A 22,131-nucleotide genomic window follows, 5' to 3' on the forward strand; every position below is an offset into this window, starting at 1 on the left:
ATATATATATATATTCTGAGGCTTGTGGAATCTGCTTAGATCACATGCTGTGCATAGGCCGACATCTAGTGGAAGCTGCAGAGTATTAGTTTGTTTTTTGAAACTCGAAAAGGGGTGTCGACACAGGGCGTGCCAGTAATACTATCTATCCCTAGTGTGACGTCCACTGTACCCATGATCCCTCACGCATGTAGGACCCTCAGATTGATTTTTCCGCCATACTAGTCAGACGCATGTTGCGGAGTTTCCTTGGCATTAGCCAATTATACTAAAATTATTGTTAAAACTTCCCCGTTCTTTCGACCCTACGCCGAAGATCGACGCTGGTGAAGATCGAGTAAATCAGCTGTCGAAACTCCACAACGGAACTTGTGCCTTGGAAGGCCTCTGGCCTCAGCCTGGACCTTGGAAGGCCTCTGGCCTCGGCCCTGTACAAGTAGGGAGTGGGGGGTGGTCATACAGGCTGCCACATTTATTTCCTACATATATCCGCCCGCTGCCAAATTGATACATATGGAGAGTACTCCTGTTACATTCGGCCCTAAGTGTAACAGGAAGTTCCCCTGGGTAGATGAGCACAATACGTGCAAGCTGTGTCTCCCACGAGACTATCCCAAGGCTACCTGTCAAGCTTGCAAGCTCTTCAAGCCGAAAACCCTTAAGGACCGCTCAACTAAACGCTGGGCCCACTACGCCAGGCAGCTAGAGGACATGGAAGTGGAGGGGACATTCAGCGATGGCAGCAACGCCGCCGAATCGGTCGTCGAGGTCAGAGGGGTGACTTCGGACACCCATGCGCAGGCCCCCGACCCCGAAGGACTGACCGGTGGCCACGTAGTGAGGATAACACCCGGCGGCAAAAGCAGTACACATACTACCTCCACTAAGCACATCAGCCCAGGCCGTGCCTCGACACGCATGTCGAGCAATCGGCAACGGAAGACACCAAGAAGAGCGGTCCAACGAATCTGTGTCCTCTGGGCTTCCCGTTCGCCTCATGACAAAGGCCAACCGTCTTTGGTTGATAAAGGTGTCGAACTATCAATAGTCCCCGAGGCCCGATCGCAGATGACGATTCCGCCCTCTATCCTCCACAGCCAAGACGCATAGCGTCTACACCCGAGATTCAACGTCCTTCCTCGAATACCACCTCCGAATCTCGATGCGTCAAATCCCTCAAAGGACCCTGAAAAAAAAAAACTAGAAAACACTCCTCTAGTCATGGGAAGGGGGATAAACAACATAAAATCATCTTCAGAACACCATGTTCATAAAGAGAAAGACCCTAAATCAATAGGGAAGTCCAAGTTCTCAGATGCTACCACTAAAAGTAGACTAATTCCTCCCACTGCTCACGATATGGGGACTGATGAGGAACCAGAACATGTTGTTGTTGTTGTTCCCAGCTCTAAAGAATAGAAGTCAGCAGACATTGATAGGGTTATGAGAAGGATGTCATTCATGGCTGACTTCTATGAAAAGGACCCTAATTATTTTCATAGTTACTCCAACACCCCTGCTACCTGTGCCCCTTTGGGGTCTAAGGCAATACCTAGTTCCTCTCAGCCCACTGCTAAGAAACTCCGCTCTGACGCCCCGGCTCAGGGCTTGGTCATAGACTCCTTTGTGGTTGAACCTTACCACCCCGATTCATATTGTGATGAAACAAAACCTCATTTGGTGGATGACCAGATAGGGGTCTCTTATTATGGGGATGACGAGGACCATGAGGAGGAGGATGAGGCTGAAACCTACAATCTTGACTCCCCGATTCCTAAAAACCGCCCTGTGAATGACTCGCCTGTAGATAACCAACCTCTCCTCAATTAGGTATTGGCTAAGGCAGCTGCCCATTTTCATATCGACACACAGGGTGTCCAAGAAGACATGGATTTCGCTGAAGAAATCCTAGGAGACAAGAGAGCCATTACTCTGGCTATTCCTCTATTAAAATCCATCCAGCATAGGATTGATCCCTCGCTAGTAACCCCGAATCTCACTCGAGCGGTTAATCCATGAGTCCAGAAATTGTTCCGTGCCGCACCCTCCGATCCCCTGTACATTAGGGGCCAATTAAAACCGGATTCCCTGGTCGTAACAACCACCAGAAAGAGGACGGGTACACCACTTGCTTCTTTGGAAGCACCTCCTGGTAAGGAAAGTAAGACTTTACGCTCTAGGTAGAAAGGTTGCCTCCACGTCTGCCTATCAGGCACGAATTGCCAACAGTGCCACAATTTTGGCAAGCTACAATTGTCTTCAGTGAGAAGAGGTATCCGCTTTGGTATCCTCTGCACCCGAACCCTTAAAGAGCCAGTTGGATCAACTGGCAGCAGATGGAAGGTCTGTATCGGGCTGCATGCTAAAAACAAACTTTGATGCAGCAGATAATGCTGGAAGGTTAATCGCCAAAGGCACTGTTATAAAGCGTCACACTTGGCTGAGGCAGTCGGGGTTCAAACCTGAAACCCAAGCAACCCTCATAGATATGCCTGTGGAGCCGAACTTACTATTCAGCAAGGCGGTGGAGGAAGCTTTAAAGACGGCAAAGGATGAGTAAGAGACCCTAAAATCTCTTGGCCAACTCACCAATAAACCCTGTACAGAGGGGAAACAATTTTTCGCCGCTTTCGGGGCCAAGGTTCCCAAAGGGGTTCAAACTATTAGCAGAATCGGGAAACCTCATGGGGTAACAATCCCAATCCTCACAGGGCTGTGCAAGGGCTGCACTAGGGGTAGAGGCAGCCCCGCCAGGGGTGGTATGCCACCCAACAAGTGACGTTCCGCTTTAGGTCCCCTCCCATGCATCTCTAGTAGGGGGGCACATTTCCACCTTCACCCACGCATGGGTGGGGGATCACTTCAGACAGATGGGTGCTGTCCACAGTGTCCAGAGGATACTGCAGAGTTGCAAGGGTGCCCCCATGATCATCCTCCGCGACAGAAGGTGCACTCGCTGGAACATCAGAAGACCCTCAGCTAGCAAAAGACGCCATTGAAGTAGTCCGTCAACCAGGTAAACAGGGTTATTTATTCAACCTACTTCCTTGTCCCAAAACAAATCTGACAATGCGCCCAGTATTAGATTTGCGACCTGCAAACAAGTATGCCAAGCCACAAAAATTCTGCATAACTACACTACAAGAGGTAATCCCTCTTCTAAAAAAGGGGATTACATGGCAACATTGGTTATGAAAGATGCCTATTTTCATATTTCAATGTTCCCAGCGCGCAGAAGGTTCTTGCATTTCATGGTAGACAACCAGCACTACCAATTCAAGGTGCTGCCCTTCGGAATAGCCTCGGCTCCAAGGGTATTCACCAAGGTACTGGCGGTGGTGGCGGCACACCTACGCAGGGAGGCATTCCCAGTGTACCCTAATCTGGACGACTAGCTCATTACAGGGGAGTTCCCCCTCCCCCAATTTGCAGACTAAACATCCAAAGAACAATCGACCTCCTCTTCCAGTTGGGCTTCTCAATCAACGAGAAAGTCAAGCCTGGTGCCAAGCACCTCAAAACAGTTCTTGGGAGCTGTCCTAAATACCCATGAGGGGTTGGCCTTTCCATCAGAGGAAAGAATTTGAAATGTGTTGCTGCAAATTTCTCAATATCAGGCCGGTCGCCAAATAAGGGTGCGCAAAGCTATGGGTTTGCTAGGCATGATGGCATCTTGCATTTACCTGGTTCCCCACGTGTGCCTGCGCATCCGACCCATGCAGGAATGTTTGACGAAACAGTTGTCTCTAGCAAGTGGTCAGTGGGACGATCTAGTGATAGTTTCGCCAACGCTAGTACAGAGTCTTTGCTGGTGGACAAGAGAGAATCTTACGAAGGGGAAACCCTTCTACAATCCAGAGATGCAGGCCGTCGTCACAACAGACGCCTCCCTGGCAGGGTGGGGAGCTCACTACCTTCTCCACACAGCTCAGGGTCTCTGGTCTCACACACTGGCTCAGAACCACATCAACCTGCTGGAACTTCTGACAGTCTTCGGTCATTCAAACCCCTCCTATCCAACCAGTCAGTTCAAATCCTAACAGACAGCACGACTGCAATGTTTTACTTAAGCAAACAAGGGGCACTCGTTCTCCCAATCTGTCCAAGCTTGCCCAGAAAATTTGGAAATGGGCACTCAAACAGAAGATTTACCTGTCATCCCAACATGTTCCAGGGGAACTCAACTCACTAGCATACGCTCCAAGCAGAGATCCCCTCCCAGAGGAACACGAGTGCCGTCTACACAAAGGTCGTAGGAAAAATCTTCTCTCAGTGGGGTTTCCCCACTATAGACCAATTTGCCACAAGTGAAAACAAGCAGTGCCCAGACTTCGCATCCAGGTTCCCCCAGCCAGGCTCCAAGGGGAACGCCCTATGGATGAATTGGTCAGGGATATTTGCCTACGCTTTTCCACCAACCCCTCTGATGAGGAAAGTGGTGAACAAAATCCACAGGGAACCGATGACGCTCATCCTGGTTAATCCCATGTGGGCGAGACAACCATGGTATCCACACCTATGCAAACTGGCGGTGTGCGACCCCCATCAAACACCTGTGCCGGTACAACCTATTCTCCCAGCACGAGGGGCTAACAGTGCATCCCCAACCCAACTTGATGAACTTGGCAGCATGGCTCCTGAAGTCATAGAGTTCGGACATCTCAATTTACCTCAGAGATGTATAGATATCTTGAAGGAGTCAAGAAAACCGAACACGAGGCACTGTTACTATTATAAATGGAAACTATTTGTTATTTGGTGCGAGAATTACCAAATCAACCCCATTGATTGTACTCCTTCTAATGTGGTCACCTATATGCTCCACCTATTGGGTGCAGGGTTACGGTTTAACTCACTAAAAGTACACCTGGCAGCTTTATCAGCCTACACCACTTCCCATAAAAGGTGTCATGGTGGAAGGTGACAGCTGTGAAAGCATTTATGGAAGGGTTAAAGAGACGCCACCCTCCAATTTCTAACCCACCACCAGGTTGGGACCTTAATGTCGTACTTGCTAAGCTCATGGGTCTCCCTTTGAGACCATGCACAAGTCTAGTCTCAAACACCTGACTTACAAAACAGCCTTCTTAGTAGCCATTACTTCTATAAGAAGGGTCAATGAAATACAAGCTCTGTCAGTTCAGGATCCTTTCTTTACTATACATAAGGACAAACTGGTTTTACGCACTTACCCTAGGTTCTCACCTAAGTTCATTTCCAAATTCCATGTTAACCAGTCTATGGAGCTACCGGCTTTCTTCCAGGAACTCAAAACCTCTGCTGAGGTGAAACTCCACACACTAGATGTGAGGAGGGCGGTCCTCTACTACGTAGACAAGACCAGACCGCTAAGGAAAACAGATCAACTGTTCGTCTTCATAGCGCCAGGCAGAGAAGGAGATCGGGTCTATAAAAATGCCATCTCTAAGTGGATGGTCTGATGTATCCAACTGTGCTATTCCCTTTCAGACAAAACACTGCCTTTTACGCCAAGGTCCCACTCTACAAGAGGTAGTGGAGCCACTCTGCTTTCATTGCAAATGTTCCATTGGACAGTATTTGCAAAGCAGCTACATGGAGCTCTATTCACACCTTGACACTCATTCCAAGACAGATGCACAAGTGGGACAAGCGGTTCTAAGACATTTGTTCACTCATGAACCTTCTCACATCCCACCACCACTCCTCCTCCTTTTAACACTGCTCGCTAATCTATGCACAGCATGTGATCTAAGCAGATTCCACAAGCCTCAGAAGGGATACATTACTCACCGTAATCGTATTTCTGATGCTTGTATCTGCTTCGATTTACATGCGCCCGCCCTTCCTCCCCTCAGAAAAGGCACATGATGCTTGTAGTCTTAGCAGATCTTATCTGCTTGGATACTCTGTACTCGCGCTACTCCTCATGCTACCTCATATTTGCTGCTGCTCTTTGGCACACAACCCTTTAGTTTCCCTAATGTGACCTAGACTTAGCCGCTGCTTTAGGCACTAAGGCACTAAATACTTTTGTTACCTGCACAAGTCCCCTACCCTTCAAAAGGTCTGCCTATGCTCTTTCAAAAAATGTATGCGTGCCATTCCTTACCACATTTGTTTTTCTTACACATCCTAAGTACATCTGTTCAGGCCGTAGGCATAAAAAACCTGTGTACCATGGCTCAGTTTTTGGCTTGTGGTAATGTGGTAATGCTTGTTTTGTGAAACATTGTGAATCATTTGTGTTTTCTTAACTGGAAGAGTCGGGGGGGGGGGGGGCAATGTAGCGGGGCATTGCTTTTCTCAAAATTCACAGGAGCCTTTGCCTTACCGTGCCAACCATGTCCACCACATACCTTTTTTCTGTCATTTCCCCCAATTTTGTTCCCAAAGTATGGATTTTTTTCCCTACATAGTTGTTGCCTGACCTGCGCAAATCACTTCTTCCTAAACTTGGAATTTTGTCTGCTTTTCAGAAATGTATGCCTTTTGTCTTCCGATTCAGCTTTCCTACCCTCCTCTTCCATTCCGTCCACGCATGTCCTATTGAAAAAAAGGCCAAAATCGCCTACCTCTCACAAAACGGCTGGTAACCATATAAAAATGTTTTTTTGGTTTCCACTCTACCTGTTCCTGAAAGCCTGGAAATGGTGAATTCAGTGCAGCAAACAATTTCTTCCTAGCTCTTACAAGGAAAACACCACAGGCTTTTTTGTACATCATTTTATTGGCATTTTCTGAAAAAACCCAAAATGTTCTCCCTTTTTGGTTATTTTCTCTCACCCTCCTACAGCAAACTAGGATTCCTTGGTGGCGTTAAGACCACCTACATGTGGGAAGAAAAAGGGGCAAATTTGGCAGAGCTGTCTCATGTAACCGAGTTACAAGGGATTGAATGGCGACATACCGAAATCACCAAAAAAGGCCTTGGCACTGGTGGTAAAACCCTTGGCAGTTAAGGGTTTAATCTTAATGTTAAGACAGTTACTACTTTGATATGTTTTAAAAACAATATTTTTGACAGTCGTATTATCATGAGTGCGTCCACTTAAAAGTTCGGTGTGAGACTCAAATCACCACGGGTCCCCTTTAATAGACTAGTGTGAAAGGAGATGTTGACACCCCTATGCCATTACGTTTGACGTTACCATCACATTCAGTCTTGGAAGAGGAAGGTACATGTTTTTGTAATCAGGTACTTCAAGCATGTCCTTCTCGTAATACTCCTTCCGTGTTTATCCGGTGGCAACACAGGCTGAAGAAAATCCAGTGGCACTGTCTAATTGAGAGTGGAGCGGTCTTCTTTCCCATTCACCATCCACCAAACACTTGAGCACTCTCCGCTACGTTTCGCTCACCAGGTGGGTTTTGTACCACACAGGAGCTAGCGGGAGTCACGAACAATGGTAATAGACAGAGGACTGTAAACTCGGATCCGGTAACGTTCTGCAAGTGCTCCTAGTGTCCAAACGCTCACGTACTCTCCGCTAGTGATTCAAGTAATTAATGGTGAGGCACCTAATAAAGGGGCTTTAATGGAGCCTGGCCAGGATAAATCACAAAATATAGTCCCTGCAAAAAAGCTTGCAAAAAGGCTGCAGGTAATCTTAAACGCACTAATAATGAGGGTATTAACTTAACACATTTGATGTCATACGAGCAGAAGACCAAAGCAGCTAACGCAAAAACTGAGGGGAGCATGTTAAGACAAAAGGCCGATAACTGTACAGCAGCAAACGAAAGGGGTGAAAGAGTGCTTGGAGTCTGAAATGCAGAGCATAATGAAATTGCCAGCTTGCAGGAGGAGAGTATGAAGAAGAAATGGACGATGGTGAGGCATTATCTCCCCCTGTAATAACACTATTACACCTGCTGAATTATTTTACCATAATGAGACTGTTTGATGATAAGCAGCCGGTCAATAGAGGATGTGTTCTACAATTGTTTAACCATTTGCCGGCCCTGCGTGCACTGAAAAGCTTGGATTGAAGTTTGTTTGAGCAGCTGTAGGGCTAGAGCTCTACGGTGACCAGGGTCCATTGCCAAGCGTCGGAGGTGTTGGCTTTGATTCAGGCCAATTCCTCCTCACTCCTGAAATGGGGCTTTGACATTGACCATGTGGGCTTCCCTAAGATCACTGGCTTCTTAAAGAGTAAAGCACCTGTGCTGGGGGTAATTGATAAGCCGGTGGAGGTAAGGGACTTCAAAAGAAGGGCGTCTGTGGATGGGCTGTTGATACCACCACTAAAGCTCATTGGGAATGTCTGTACTCTTTCCTGCCTCAGCTGCTGCATAAATCCTGAGAACTGTCTGGCCATAAAAATATGGCATACAAGAGGTCATGCACACTTGTTATCAGAAAATGCTTCTTTTCTTTGAACAGTATTTCTTTGAACAGCAGACATTGTGTTGCTGCAAGAAACCTGGCCCTTGGGTAATGCCAGGTTTGATGGATTTAGAAGCTTTTGTAAAACGGCCTGGAGAAGTTGCTTGAAGAGGTTTGAGGGCGCGTCTCTATGGGGGATTGATGACCTTGTGCTCCAATTGTTATAAAGCAAAGCAAGTTATGGTAGAGGGTGATAACCCGAATATTTTGGTTATGGACATTGATTTGGCTGAAGAGTGTTACTTGGTGTCTGTGAATGCTTATGATCCACCTGGCGGTACTTGGTCAGAGGCTATACAGCTGGCCATATGCAGAGCACTTGCAACTATTTGATTAAGAAAACAGGGTTCTTTTTTACTAGGATATTGTAACGTCCGATGTATAGACTACTTCCTGGTTAAGGGTGGGGCTATAGCCGTGGACAATCATGGGGGAAGAAGATGTAGGGCTAAGAATGTGACCAGGTCATCGGTCAAACTTTTTCATGACCTAGAGCTAAATATGTTGAATGGTGCAGGAAAAGGTGACCTATTCCCCTCGCCCCCACACCGTGACACCCCCTGACCTCCAACCCCTCTTCCCCTGGCGAAAACGTGGAGACACTATGGAAAACTTCCAACCATGATTACGCTTTTGGATGCGACTGGCTCCTATTAATTCTGGAGAATGTAAATGCTAGTTTCAATGAATATAGTGATCATGCTAGTATAACGCTTGTACTAAGGAATGGTCCTGTGAAATATAGACACATGTATAAAGTGGGGGCATTCTAGACGAATGGTGGTTTGGACCATATAGTGTGGTCGGAACGTAATGTACAAGTTATCACCACTTAATTTGTGTTTTGCACACAGGGTGTTTGAAAGGGTGTCGTTCCACGATGAAATTTAGTGGATTAGCTTGATTACTTCACAATTTAGGGTCAAAGGCAACAGCAAGGCAGGGGAAGATCTAAAATAACCTCCCCCCTATGATCATGTTATTGAAATTGAACAAATTGAGAAAGAACAGTGCAGTATATAGACTGCCATGAGTCGGACCCGCTGGTGAAGCATAGAGAAATAATAAAACTAAAAAAATAGATCTAGAAATTAGTTAAGGTGTATCGTGCATCAACAGCAACTAAGCCCTGGCAAGAACTATATACTGTTATTAGGATGCGCGATAGTGAGAAAATGTGGGATATAGTTTCAAATGGACCATGGAAGGCCATTGATCCGCGTATTTGCTGTATTGGTGGCAATATGTGGGGACGCATTTAAAGTGGTGATAAGATGGTCTATAACAGAAGCCGGCCCTTTCACATTTAATATAGAAATGGCCTTTATTCTAACGATAATAAAAGGACTGAAAGCTTATAGAGTGCTGGGGCCAGACAGGGTTTCAAATTGGGTCATGCGTGCTATCCTGGTCCTTTGGACAGACATATTAAAGTCTTCTTCGACTTGGTGTTAAGCACTGGAAGCATCCCATGGACATGGAAGCAAGCCCACCTTATCTCAGTGTTTAAGAAGGGGGATAGAGCCTAGCCATAGAATTATAGATTGTCGTTACTTGATGTGCCAAGTAAAATGTTTGCGTCTTGTGTTCTGCACAGAGTATTCAAGAATGGTTTGATTGCCAAATTCGAAGTTATCAAACAGGATTTCGTAAAGGCATGTCTACTGTGTATAATGTTTATTATGTACTCGCTAATCCAAAAATCAAGAAAGGCCACCCCTACGTATGCTCTCTTTGTAGACTTTGCAGTCGCATTCAATGCTATAGATGGGTCTATATTGTGGGCTAATTTAGAATTGCTAAACATGCCGAAAGACCTACTTGCGTGCTTGTCAAATGCTGCACTGTGAGAAGGAAGCACGCTAGATTGGATGGGTTGGGCGAGCTATCCAGTCTTTATTGAAAAGTTGGGGTTGGGGAGGGGCATACGGGGGTGCTGTTTGTCGCCGATGTGGGGCAAGCACTGTTATAAGAAAAAAAACGCCCCCCACACCCTTGCCTGAGTCAGTCGTTAATTACATGGCTCACCTAGGCGGATGACATTGTCATTTGAGTAACACTTTTGTTGGGATCAGTAGAGTGCACAAATATTATGGTCTGGAAGTAAACATGGAAAAAACGAAATTTGCCATTTAAAAGGCTAAAGGGGGGTTAGGGCTTATATAAGTATGCAGAAGTGTCGTTTGGACAGGGTAGACAAGTATTGCTATCTAGGATATGACATAAGTGAGAAAGGTGAAGCTGACCTGTGTAAGACAGCAGACTAAAGCGCTAGACATTATGCTATCCATTAAAAGATTTGTACAAAGTGATGCAGGATATAACCTGGTCGGGCTAATTGATAGCTAGTGGAAGCTACCCTTTAGAAACATCTTATGGCAAGTGCGACAGGTGGGCAAATATTTTAGGCCTTATTTGGCGCAAAATACTGGAATTATCAAATCCAACACCGAGTTAGGCGATTAGGCTTGAATTAGGGTTAACTGTGCTAGCTGCTATGCTAAAGATCCAGAAAGGGAAGCTATTTAGTAAAATGATGTGCTCTGATAATAACTCGGTTGTCATTAGTTAAGAGGTGAAATGCTGAAAGGGTCCTGTCCCATATTAGTGGAATATGTGAAAAAAACAATACTTTTTTAAACCGATCGTATGTATGCCTGATTGGTCATATGGAGAGAGGCGCTTAAGTGTATGTCTGAAAAAACGGGCGCAGTTATGGAACTGGGTGCAGAATTCGGATCACGCCAGTTTACTAAAATAATTAAGCACATAAAAAAAAATGGTATTATCTAAAGCCCCAAAAGTATCTCTATCAGTTTCCCACCCCATCTTTAAGGACGATTTTTATGCAAATCAGACTTAATAAATTGTCAGTGTTCATGATCAAAGGGGCCTGGGTAGACATCCCGAAGGAGAATCGTTTGTGTAGGCTCTTTAATGACCTAAGTAAAATCGCAACAATAAGACATGTAGTAACAGTATATCAGGCTATGTGGAAGTTGTACTCTATGCATTGTAAGAAATATATTGATTTTATGCAAAACATTGGGGATGGATGCTTTTGGTTAAACTGTGTCAGGATATAGCATGGCATGGACAACTGCCATCATTAGTTTGGCAGGCTTTGAAAATCACCTGCCCAAAAGATGGGTGAGCAGAATGGATAGTTAATATAAATGAGCCATAGCTGCCTTGTTGAATGCCTGGTTATTAATTGTGGATTCAATTAATTGGAGGACATGTATGTAGAATATGTATTAGTTGGTTCGCTATTTGTGTTGACGATTTGTGTATTGTTTAGATGGTAATGAAGACATGATTTGAATATTTTTTAAATGTGAGTTTTATCTGCTGTATTTTATGTCTAAAAGGTTTATATTAAACTGAATCGCAATAAAACAAATAAGATTTGTGTTTGTAGAACCTAACCAGAGCTTGGTATAGCATGCATTTCCATCATAATGAGTGGTGGTCATTATGACGGTAGAATTGTATAAATATTAATTAAGGCATAATAGCCATCAGTCCTGCCATTCATGTACACTGTTCTATGTTTTAATAAATGTTCTGCTCAGCAGGTTCGTTGAACAGCATGTTTTGTACTTATTCTTTTTATGGCATTGTTGGGTGCGTTGATATATTTTTGTATTTGTGAATTACAGGCCAGTAAGTGCCAAAACAAAGCCATTGGGGTCTCGGGACATTTTGCCAAACAATCGCCAACTTTATGAGATTGTTTTAACATACAACTTTCATCAGGTACGTAAAGTCTTCAAACAGCTACCATGAAATGCTTACACAATTACACAAAACTGTAGTCTTATTTTAGTTTTACAGTGTTTATTAAATAAGTGTGTGAATGTGGCATATTTAAATCACTTTTAGATCACGTATTGTGACAAAGGACCAACGGAGCACACACACTAGTCATACCTGAAAATCAAAACCCAAAAAGTTGCCATTGTTTATCCCCTACAGAAAATTGAGATGACTCCCAATCTAAGCCTGATACCCCCCCACCCCTGCACTCACCCCTCATACAGCATTTTCCATATTGCAAGTGACCTAGAAATTCACTTTTTCCAAATCATCCAAAAAATGCTCTTAGAGCAGCACTCAACATCCCAAAGCATGAATCCATAGCAGCTAGAGAAAGTGTGCACTGGCTACCGATCCGTGAGCGCATTGCCTTCACAAAAACCAGACTCTTTGACTGCTATCAAAACCAGACTCTTTGTTTAACCTGAACCTGTATCGTCCACTGCATATATGCCTACCAATCTGTAACTAAGAGCCCTCCTGGCACCTGTCTGTAATCCTAAGTTTGCGTATCCTATGTAACAGCGCCTCGATGCCTTACGGGCTGCAAGCGCGCTTAACAAATGCAAATAAATAAATAAAATAAATAACCCTTGCAATTACCCACAAATGCATTTCCAACTCAGCGTCAAAATACCCCTCACAAAAACTATCGAAAAACCTGGAACGCTTTACCCCTGCCACTGAGATCCGAACAATCGTATTTGGGGATCCGGAAACAACTCAAAACGCCACTCTTGTTTATGAACTCACCACTTAACTGTCCATAACCATGCCATCTCTGGTAGCTCTTAAACTGAACTGTTCAAACGCAGGCAACCTGAATGTTACCTTATGTTCTGTGTCTGTTGCTTTTTTTGTAATGTTATTTAACAGCGCCTTGATGCCTCTGTGATTAGTGCGCTTAACAAATGCAAAAATAAATAAACATGACCTTTTATATGCAAGTATTTGAAAAAACGACTCCCTTTACCCATATTTTCCAGCAAGCTACTCGAACAAATGTAACATTCTTGTTTACTCAATAAGTTGGCCTGCCCACCCTCTGCAGTGGAGTTAATGCCCCCCTTTGTGCTACCCCATTGCAGAAAATGCTAAGGTGGTTTAAATTTGCCCATGCTAAGGTTTTCCAATGGTGAATCTTAAACTTGTCGAATATGGATCCAATTGCCAGGATAATTCTCTAAATTAAGCCACCCCATCCTGCCCAGGAGGCAAAAAAGGCAGAAGTGAGATCCAGGTGCAGTGTTCCCGATACATATATATTTCTCTGATGGCATCACTTATGGCGCGGAAGAGTAGACTGTATTGAAGCGAACTGGCAAGGAGCCACAGAATGCCTTCTGTTGGTCAAAGCTGATGCTCAAAATGAGTTTCTAACGCAAGGAATCTGTGGGAGGAGAATGCATCAGAAAGAACATTACAAAAGGTTTTTTCTTCTTCCTACCTCCAACACCAGCTCCACTCGCCCTTCTCCCATCCCCTTTCCTGAAGACTTCCACTCCCCCTTAAGCCTTGGCTTGCACTCTTGGGGCTCTCTTTTATACCTACCTGAAATTGTTCCAATTGATAGTAGCCACCACAACCAGGCTCAACCTTCTGATCAGAAGAAATTGCCAGAACCTCACAAAACGTTGCACTATAACTCCAATCTCTAGTCTTCAGCAAACTTGACCACTGTTGTAACACTACTCCTCAGTCTTCCCATTAACTCTTTTGCTCCCCTTAAACTTCTGTTTTGCCACACAAACCCTTTTAAACCTTCCCAGATCCTCCCCTCACTTCTACCCGCTGACACCACTCTGTATGACTCTCCATGAAAAATTGTTCTTTAAATTCATGCTACTATATCTAAATCCATCTATTGTCTTGCCTACAAACAACCTTGTTGTCTCTCTACTCCTTTCCCTGATATGTAGTCTCCTTGTCTCTGCAATGATTTGTAGTCTCCTTGTGTCTGCAACATTTCTGGTTCCATGTCTTAGAATCGCGGCAAAAATTGCTGCGATTACAAATATCGCGGCAACAATTCTAAGGTTTTTTGCGCCACCGTCGTGTAAAGGATGCGGGGGACACCCCCGCAAACCCTGCTCCCCTTAAATGGTATAATGGGGAACACCTTTACCGGGTCAGACCATGGCATTTTTTGCTGCGAATTTTCTTTTTTTTAACAGTGACACTTTTGCCACGATTTTATTACCTGATACCACATTTCTGCCACCCACTCCTCCTCCCGCTCCTTTTACTTACTAGCCCCACTCCAATGGAACAATTTCCCTCCTGACATGAAAGCCATTTTATCAGTGAACTCTTTATTTAAAAAAAGACTCCAACGCCAACTGTTATCACCCAAAGCGCCCCCTCCGCCGCCTTGTCTTCATACCTCGATAGACCATCTAACCCACTTAATGTGTCCTTATCTCATTATCACTTATATTTAAATTGCCAGCATGTGATGCATTTGATGTCAGAATTTTTGTATTCATGTCCCTGGTTTATATTCCCACAATACCCCTTTATCTCCTGTTCTAAATTATTCATTCCAACTAAATTATTCATTCCAACAAAGCCTATTGTAAAGGCAACCTACCGAGGGAATACTTCAACCCTCTGTTACTGCTCATGTGTCTGCTATTTCTAGTACAAAATAAATAACAGGTTTACTGGTAAGTGTCACTGGTGCTATTTGGGAGCTAGACAAGTTGGGAAATGTTTCTCCATAGGAATCAATGGAACATTTTCAATAGTTAAAAAGCGATTATTGTGCGACATTAGGTAAGATTACTTGCAAGTATCGGGAGTGAAGGAGGCAGCAACCAAGCAACTGGCAAGTCTGGGAGACCCCAAAAGAAGAGAACCAGACACGTTCAATGACCAGAGGGCCATGATTGGATGGCTGCAGAGGGGAGTGTTGGTTAAGATTTTTATGTTGATGACCAATCTTCCTGACCTGTGTCAACCCCAGAACTTTTTTGCTTGGACTTGGTACTTATTTTATATTGTCTCTAGGTGAGTGGAATTATTTTTCCCTTCTCACCTAGTTATTTACTCCTTTTATGGGTGACCTTTTTATGTCTCCATAGTGTGTGTGTGTTTGGAGTTATAGTTTCCTATAACTTTTGGGTTTAGGCTGGGTTGCCCCTTTGGGCTTCCCTTTGTAATTTCTCATTAATGTCTTTGGTCGAATTACTGTTCCTAAGTGGTAAAATGGGATTTGCATGCCCTTTACATTTTATATAGTGAGCGAGCACACATCCCACCTTATGTTGGGTGCTGGAGAGATGCGCTGTATTACCTTTCTTACCAGAGAGCCTGCTGTGTAATCGGAGCCTGATGTAACCCTTCATTACAAGTGACCTCGGGATTCCCGAACGCGTCGACTCCTACCCAGAGTCTGGTGAGATCCACTATTCTTTGAGAAAGACCTGCAAAACGAGCCATCCCTCGACAGGCTGTGACCTTGCTGAGCTGCAAAACGCCAATACTAGGGGACCTCAAGCCTGAGTGCAGTGCATGGTCTTCCGATTTCATCTGAAACTTTGGTGGATTCCTGCTGGACCTCCAAAGGCACAATTCAAATCCTTGAAGTCCCCTCAGTGCAGGACCGTGAGAGTGAAGAGGATCCGACCAGCGATATTAGTCCTTCATCTGGCTCCTGTAGAAAGCTGCAAAAACCAGAGAGCAGTGAGAAGCTGCTAAGAGTCCTTTGTTGGAAGCCTCCCCATCTGACTGCTGCCAATTTTCCTTCAGTGTCCATTTCTTCAGTCTGCAGACCAAGAACCGGATCCTGTGCTGCTGCATCCTGAAAACATACACCCAGAAGCTCTTTCCTCCTACGGTACTGTGTTGGCTTGGGTAATACTTACCTTAAGTCTTGTGTGCATCCTGTGAGGCTGAGTGGGTGATTTGTGTGGTTGGTAGTTTGCCCATACCATTTGCCCAGGCCTAATGATGGAACACATATAGGGAGACTTCTGAAGTCCCACTTAAGAGAAATCTTCTGGAACTCTGACTTTCCTCCAACTGAACCCTACCTGACCTGCCTACAGCTGGCTCCTAAACCTCTAGAGTCCCCTTTCTGCCATTGAGAAAACTCGTGTTCAAGAATTGGGGAAGGACTTTGATGGGAACATTTCTTACTCTTATGTCCTGTCCACTTTCCTCCATACTGCATGGGCGTCCCTTCTTAGGGATGGGAGACAGAACCTTTTTCACCAGAAAAATCCTTCTTCCCCTTTAAATTTAGAGGCGCGGCCCAGGGAGCGTGCGCTAACCTGACGCCACCCACCAGCCCCACACCTCAGTCCCCTTTTCCGCGTCGACGGGAATGGGCCAATTTCACCAACACTCCTGGGTTTGGCTTCGGCCATGTAATATCACTCGTTCTTCCCTGGATTCTTCTTTGTCATTCAGGTACTCAGTCCTTCGCTGTCACGCTCCCCCCTGGCGCATGTCGACTTCAGCAGGTGTCCAGCCTGTAAGGGACTCTTCCCTACATCCGACCCCCATGCTCTTTGCCTCTGCTGCCTTGGGCCTGACCACAGCTGGGAAGGTTGTACCACGTGCGACACACTGACTCCACGGGCACTGAACAGGTTAGCTAGGTGGAGGGAGCTCTTTGAAAGGTCACCTTTCGAGGACTTTAAGAATTTCGTTAAACAGAGATCGAGGCCCAAGGGAGGGCCACTGTTTTCCATTGCACCCTGTAAGGGAGACTCCTTCCTGAGGAAACGCCCGAGCGGGAAGAACCTCTCTGGTTCTGGTACCAGCACACGCACCAAGGCTAGTCCAGCTACCGGCCTCACGACCAAGGGGTCATCAGATCCTTCCGTTATCAGTGATGAGGGACCGCAAGGTACTTTTACCAGGTGTACACCCGAGGGGCAACGCCCTAGTACCAGCTCAATGTCCGAGGGGGCCCCTGCACGCAGCACTAGCGGTGAAAATGCCAAGGGCAATACGCCTTCAAGGCCTAAACCGGAGGTGCAGGGTAGGCCTCATGCTCCACCACCATGAGTCTTGGAGGAGGCTGGGCCCAGGGAGCCATGCACCATGACTTTGGCACGTGGCACGACAAAATGGCTGCCGTGCCAGACATGGCCACTCTACCGATGCCACTCCCAAGAACAGAGCAGGCGGGTGAACTAGTTTCAAGGTGGCACTAGTGTCAACCAAGTACGTGGCCTATAGTTTATCCATCAGCAGCACAGGGCAGGTTTCCCCTGCAACCTAGGCAGTGTGCTCCGGCCCCAGCAGCCCCCAGCCACTCCTTCAATATCACCTGCCTCTGAAGACAAGTTCTTCGAAAGGTTCCTGCCGCTGATGCGAACCTCCAAGATGGTGGCCATCCTGCGGGATGCAGTCAGGGACTTGGTCACTCCACTGGCGCCCATAGTCATTCCTCCCATGGCTCTGGCGCCACAGGCCCCAGCGCAGCTCCTGCTGCCCCTGCCGGCTCCTTCGATTCCGGCTCCCTTGCCTCCCACAGTACAGGCGCTTCCACACCAGCCTACAGTCTTCACACCGCAGCCCACAGCGTCCAGCACCCTTACGCCCGCTCCGGACCAGCCGGACACTCTGGTGGACACAGACGAGGAGGAGGACCCCGACACGCCGTCAGCAAAGGCCGTCCATGACAGGCTTGCAGGTTTGGCAGAATATTTGGGCCTTCCTCAACTCGAGGTAGAGCAGCCCGAGGAGGGTGTCTTTGTAGAAGTCCTCACCTCAAGACCACCTACCAAGACTGGTATCCCGATGCAGAAGGATGTCGTGGCTCTGGGCAAAAAAGGGTGGCTCAAGCCACACTCTGCCCAAACTGTCAATCAGCGCCTCGATGCCAAGTATAGACATATGGAGAGGGATACACTCTTGTCGGCACACCCCCAGCTGGAATTTTTCTGTGGTTGCTGCAACATCACTCTACTCTAATCCTCAATCGTCCTCGGCCACCTCGTCCTCTGCGCTGCTAGGCAAGGAGTAGATGATCTTTGAAGCATGCAGGAAGAAGCTGTACTCCGCCTCCCTGCACCTGCGTCAGGCCAAAGCTGATGCCATTCTGGCAGCCAGCTAACAAGAGGTTTTGGCAGGAAATAGCAGACTTCCTTCCGGAACTTCCAGTGCAGAGCCAGGCACGCTTCAAGGCGGGTCTAGGAGTAGCCAAGCTGGTAGCGCAGGACATCATGGAGTCCACCGTGGCCCACATCGATACCTCTGGCCGGGCCATCTGCATCCACACAGATGAGGACGACGGCTTGGTTTCGGGCTACTAAGTTTAACCCTGACGTCCAGGATCGCATATTGGACCTTCTGTTTGAGGGTAGTGACCTCTTTCACTCTACCACCGACGAGGAATTGGATAAAAAGAACAGCTTGCAAACTGCGAAGTCTTTGTCTGTCCTGACGAAGGCCACACCCAAGGTGTACACCCAGTCGCATCAACGCTCCGACTAGGGGCTGTTGTTTGGCGGGTTCCGGGGATTCCAGTTACGGTGGTCGAGACAAGCTGGCCGCTTACTGAGTCGGCACCGGTGCAAACAACAAAAGGGGGGAGAGGGGACAAGGACTTCTCTCAGTCCCCCTCCTCAGCAGCAGCCCCGGAAGGAAAAGAGGCATGACATTTCCCTTTGGGTCCATGTGTCTCCAGTGGGTGGCAGACTTGCCTCTCACCTGCATTTCTGGCACCAGAACTTTGCGGACCCCTGGATCCTCTCTGCGGTATCCACGGGGTACTACCTTACAATGCCTCCCTTTCCTCCCTCCTCCCCTCCACTCCCACAGATTGGGACGGCAACTCTGTTGGCCGGGATCCGGTCGCTTGTCGAGAGCCAGGCAGTGGAATAAGTACCAGCTTCCCAGAGAGGATTAGGCTCTAGGATTTTCACCATACAAAAGAACCAGGCTGGCCTGAGAGTTGTGTTGGACCTATCCACCCTCAACCTCTCGATTCCCTCTTCAGAAATTCAAGATGGTTACGCCAGCACTCATTGCAGAGACACTAGACCGAGACTGGATGCGCTCCCTGCATCTGAAGGACGCCTACTTACACGTCCCGATTTGGCAGCCACATCACTCCTTCCTATGCTACAGGATCATGGGCTGTCACTTCCAGTACAAGGTGCTACCCTTTGGCCTCAACTCAGCCCCCAGGGTATTTACCAGATTCATGAATGCAGTGGCAGCCCTCCTCAGGGCCACCATATCTACCCGTACCTGGACGACTGTCTCGTCAGGGTGAGCTCCCTGGGGGGGGAGGTTACCAACACTTCCGCCGCGCGTATGAGCCAGGGTTTACCATCAACCTCAAGAGGTCTCGGCTGCAGCCCACGCAGAGCCTCACATTCCTTGGCCCCGTCTGGGATATGAGCTCCGAGAAGGTATTTCCCTCAGAGGACAAGATTACGGCCATCAAGAGGGCCACTACGCACTTCCTTACCAGAGCAGTGACCTCAGCTTGGTGGTACCAACACTTACTGAGTATCATGGTACCGGTCCTCCTGGCTGTGCCACACAAGAGGCTCCGGATGAGGAGATTACAGCTGCATTTCGCAGCCTCATGGAATCAGGAGAAGGGCTCCCAAGCGAAGCTGGTCAGCAAACCGCCTTCTCTCCACGCGGATATCACATGGTGGTCCAGGGACTGCAACCTACGGATGGGCAAGCCCTTCCGGCAGCTGTCCTCGCGGGTCACCATCACTACGGACTCTTCCCTAGAATGCTGGTGACCCACTCTGGACAGCCACAGCATCCACAGAGTCTGGAAACGGCAGGAGCAGGAGTCGCATATCAACTGGCTGGAGCTCATGGCCATTTGGCTAGCCCACACAGCCTTCCTTCTGCTCATTGGGGGCAGGACCATCATTATCCAGACCGACAACTCCACCAGCATGTGCTATGTCAACAAGCAGGGGGGTACCAGGTCACCTCCGCTGTGGTGCCTAGCGGTCAGCATGTGGGAATGGGCCCTGGAAAACATCTACCTTATGGCCATCCACCTCCCGGGAGATGCCAACTTGGAATCGGACAGGCTCTGCAGACTGGGAGTGGACCATTACGAGTGGCATTTGAACGACCAGGTGCTGCAGGTGGTCTTCAACACATGGGTCCATCCTCAAGTGGATGTATTTGCCTCCTGGAAGAACAGGAAGTGCCATCAGGTCGCGAATTGGCAGGGGTTGGGCCCTGGCTCCCTGAGCGACGCATTGCAGATTCAATGGGAGGGCATGACAGCATATGCGTTTCCTGCCATGCCCCTGATCCCCGAGGGCACTCCGCAAGATAACGGAAGCTAGTCACCTCAGCATAATCTTGGTAGCTCCCCAGTGGCTGGCGAGACCGTGGTTCTCAGAATTGCTCAGCCTCACAGACCGACGATCCCTTCACCTTCTGCTGGGTCCAGCTCCTCTCCTGTCCCATCAGGGGAGCAGGGTCCTCCACCCCACACCTCAGAAGTTAGCCCTCACAGCGTGGTTCCTGAGGAGATCACCCGCAAGCACCTGTGCCGATCACGGGCTAACCTGGAGATCATTCAGGGCACCAGGAGCAAGGCCACCAGGAGCCAATATAAGAGTAAATGGAGCAGGTTCTGTCACTGGACAGACTCTAAGGAGACCCCCTTACATGCATGCTGGACGATGTGCTCTCCTTCTCGGCACACCTTGTGCACTCAGGCGTGCAGGTGGACAGATGTCGCACTTATCTGGCAACCATAGGGGCCTACAGAAATTCAGAGGAGGTCTTCTCTTCCAAACCGATAGTCAAACATCTGGCGGGCTTGTCCAGGCTTTACCCGCCCATCAAGAAGCCACACCCCGTGTGGGACCTCAATGTGGTGTTGGGCGCCTGGGCACACAAACCATTCGAGCCAATGGCATCCGCGGACATCAGGCGGGTCACCATTAAGACCGCTTTTCTGGTGGGACTCCCCTCCACTCGCAAAGTCAGCAAGATCCAGCCTATGGTGGCCTCAGAACCTTATACCACTTTCCAAAGGGATAAGGTGGTCCTGCGGACTCACCCGGCGTTCCTACGTAAGGTACCCTTCGCTTTCAATCTAAACAGGGAAATGGTCTTACCTACGTTTGTCGCTGACCCCAGGGACGAGGCTCAAAGAGGTTATCGGGCATCCAAGGCTTCTACTGCACGGTGGATGGTTGCGGCCGTCAGAGGCCTTTGAGGGGCAGCACAAGCCACTGCCAGCCAACATGGACACTGACGCTGTCGGAGCCAAGGCCACAGCCATCGCATTTCAGCAGCAGGTTCCGTGGCAAGTCATAAGCAGGGTGGCCACCTGGCCCACCCCTTAGGCTTTCTGTAAGCATTGCTGTTTGGACGCCGGCTCTAAGTCAGACGCGGCCTTCGGACAGGCAGTTCTAAGGAACTTATTTGCTTAAGGAGGGTCTCCTCTCTTCCCTGGGGCTACATTCATTTGTAATCGCCCAATGCTTCATGGAGTAAAGGGGGTGGGATGTAAGAGTAATTATAAGTTATTCACCGTAGTGACTAACGTACTTAGTCCCCTCTCCTTCATGCATCCCACCATCCTCCCACATAATAATACTGGTGTCATTATGCAATGTTAAATATTGTCGACGCGTTAATGGGGACTGAGGTGTGGTGCTGGTGGGCGGAGTCAGGATAGCGCATGCTCCCATGGTCACACCCTGTGCACCTAAGGGGAAGGTTTTTTCTGGTGAAAAAGATTGTCTCCCGTCCCTAGGAAGGGACGCCTATGCAGTATGGCGGAAAGGGGACTAAGGACTAAGAGTACGTTAGTCACTACGGTGAGTAACTTATGTTTTGAAATATATAAGTAACTACTTGTAAATGAGTAATGTTGGTTCTGTAATAGAATGAATTCAAAAGTGTCAAAGTTGATACTAACCTTTAAGTTGCTTGTTGCTCCTTTAGAAAGTATAGAAGTTAACTTACTAGCTATGAAATTGCCA

At 47.5% G+C, this 22,131-nt stretch overlaps 1 protein-coding gene across 2 annotated transcripts in view; it reads left to right on the plus strand.

Annotated features, from left to right (window-relative positions):
- Nucleotides 1-22,131, plus strand: part of TPP2 (tripeptidyl peptidase 2) — a 1,218,153-nt gene that overhangs the window by 799,609 nt on the left and 396,413 nt on the right. For both annotated transcript variants that reach the window (XM_069637049.1, XM_069637048.1), the window contains exon 20: nt 12,031-12,127. In XM_069637049.1, the coding sequence (XP_069493150.1) occupies nt 12,031-12,127 (97 nt within the window). The remainder of the gene's footprint in view (nt 1-12,030; nt 12,128-22,131) is intronic.

Source organism: Ambystoma mexicanum, chromosome 7p, assembly GCF_040938575.1.
Source record: "Ambystoma mexicanum isolate Mex_15411 chromosome 7p, UKY_AmexF1_1, whole genome shotgun sequence".
NCBI lineage: Eukaryota > Metazoa > Chordata > Amphibia > Caudata > Ambystomatidae > Ambystoma > Ambystoma mexicanum.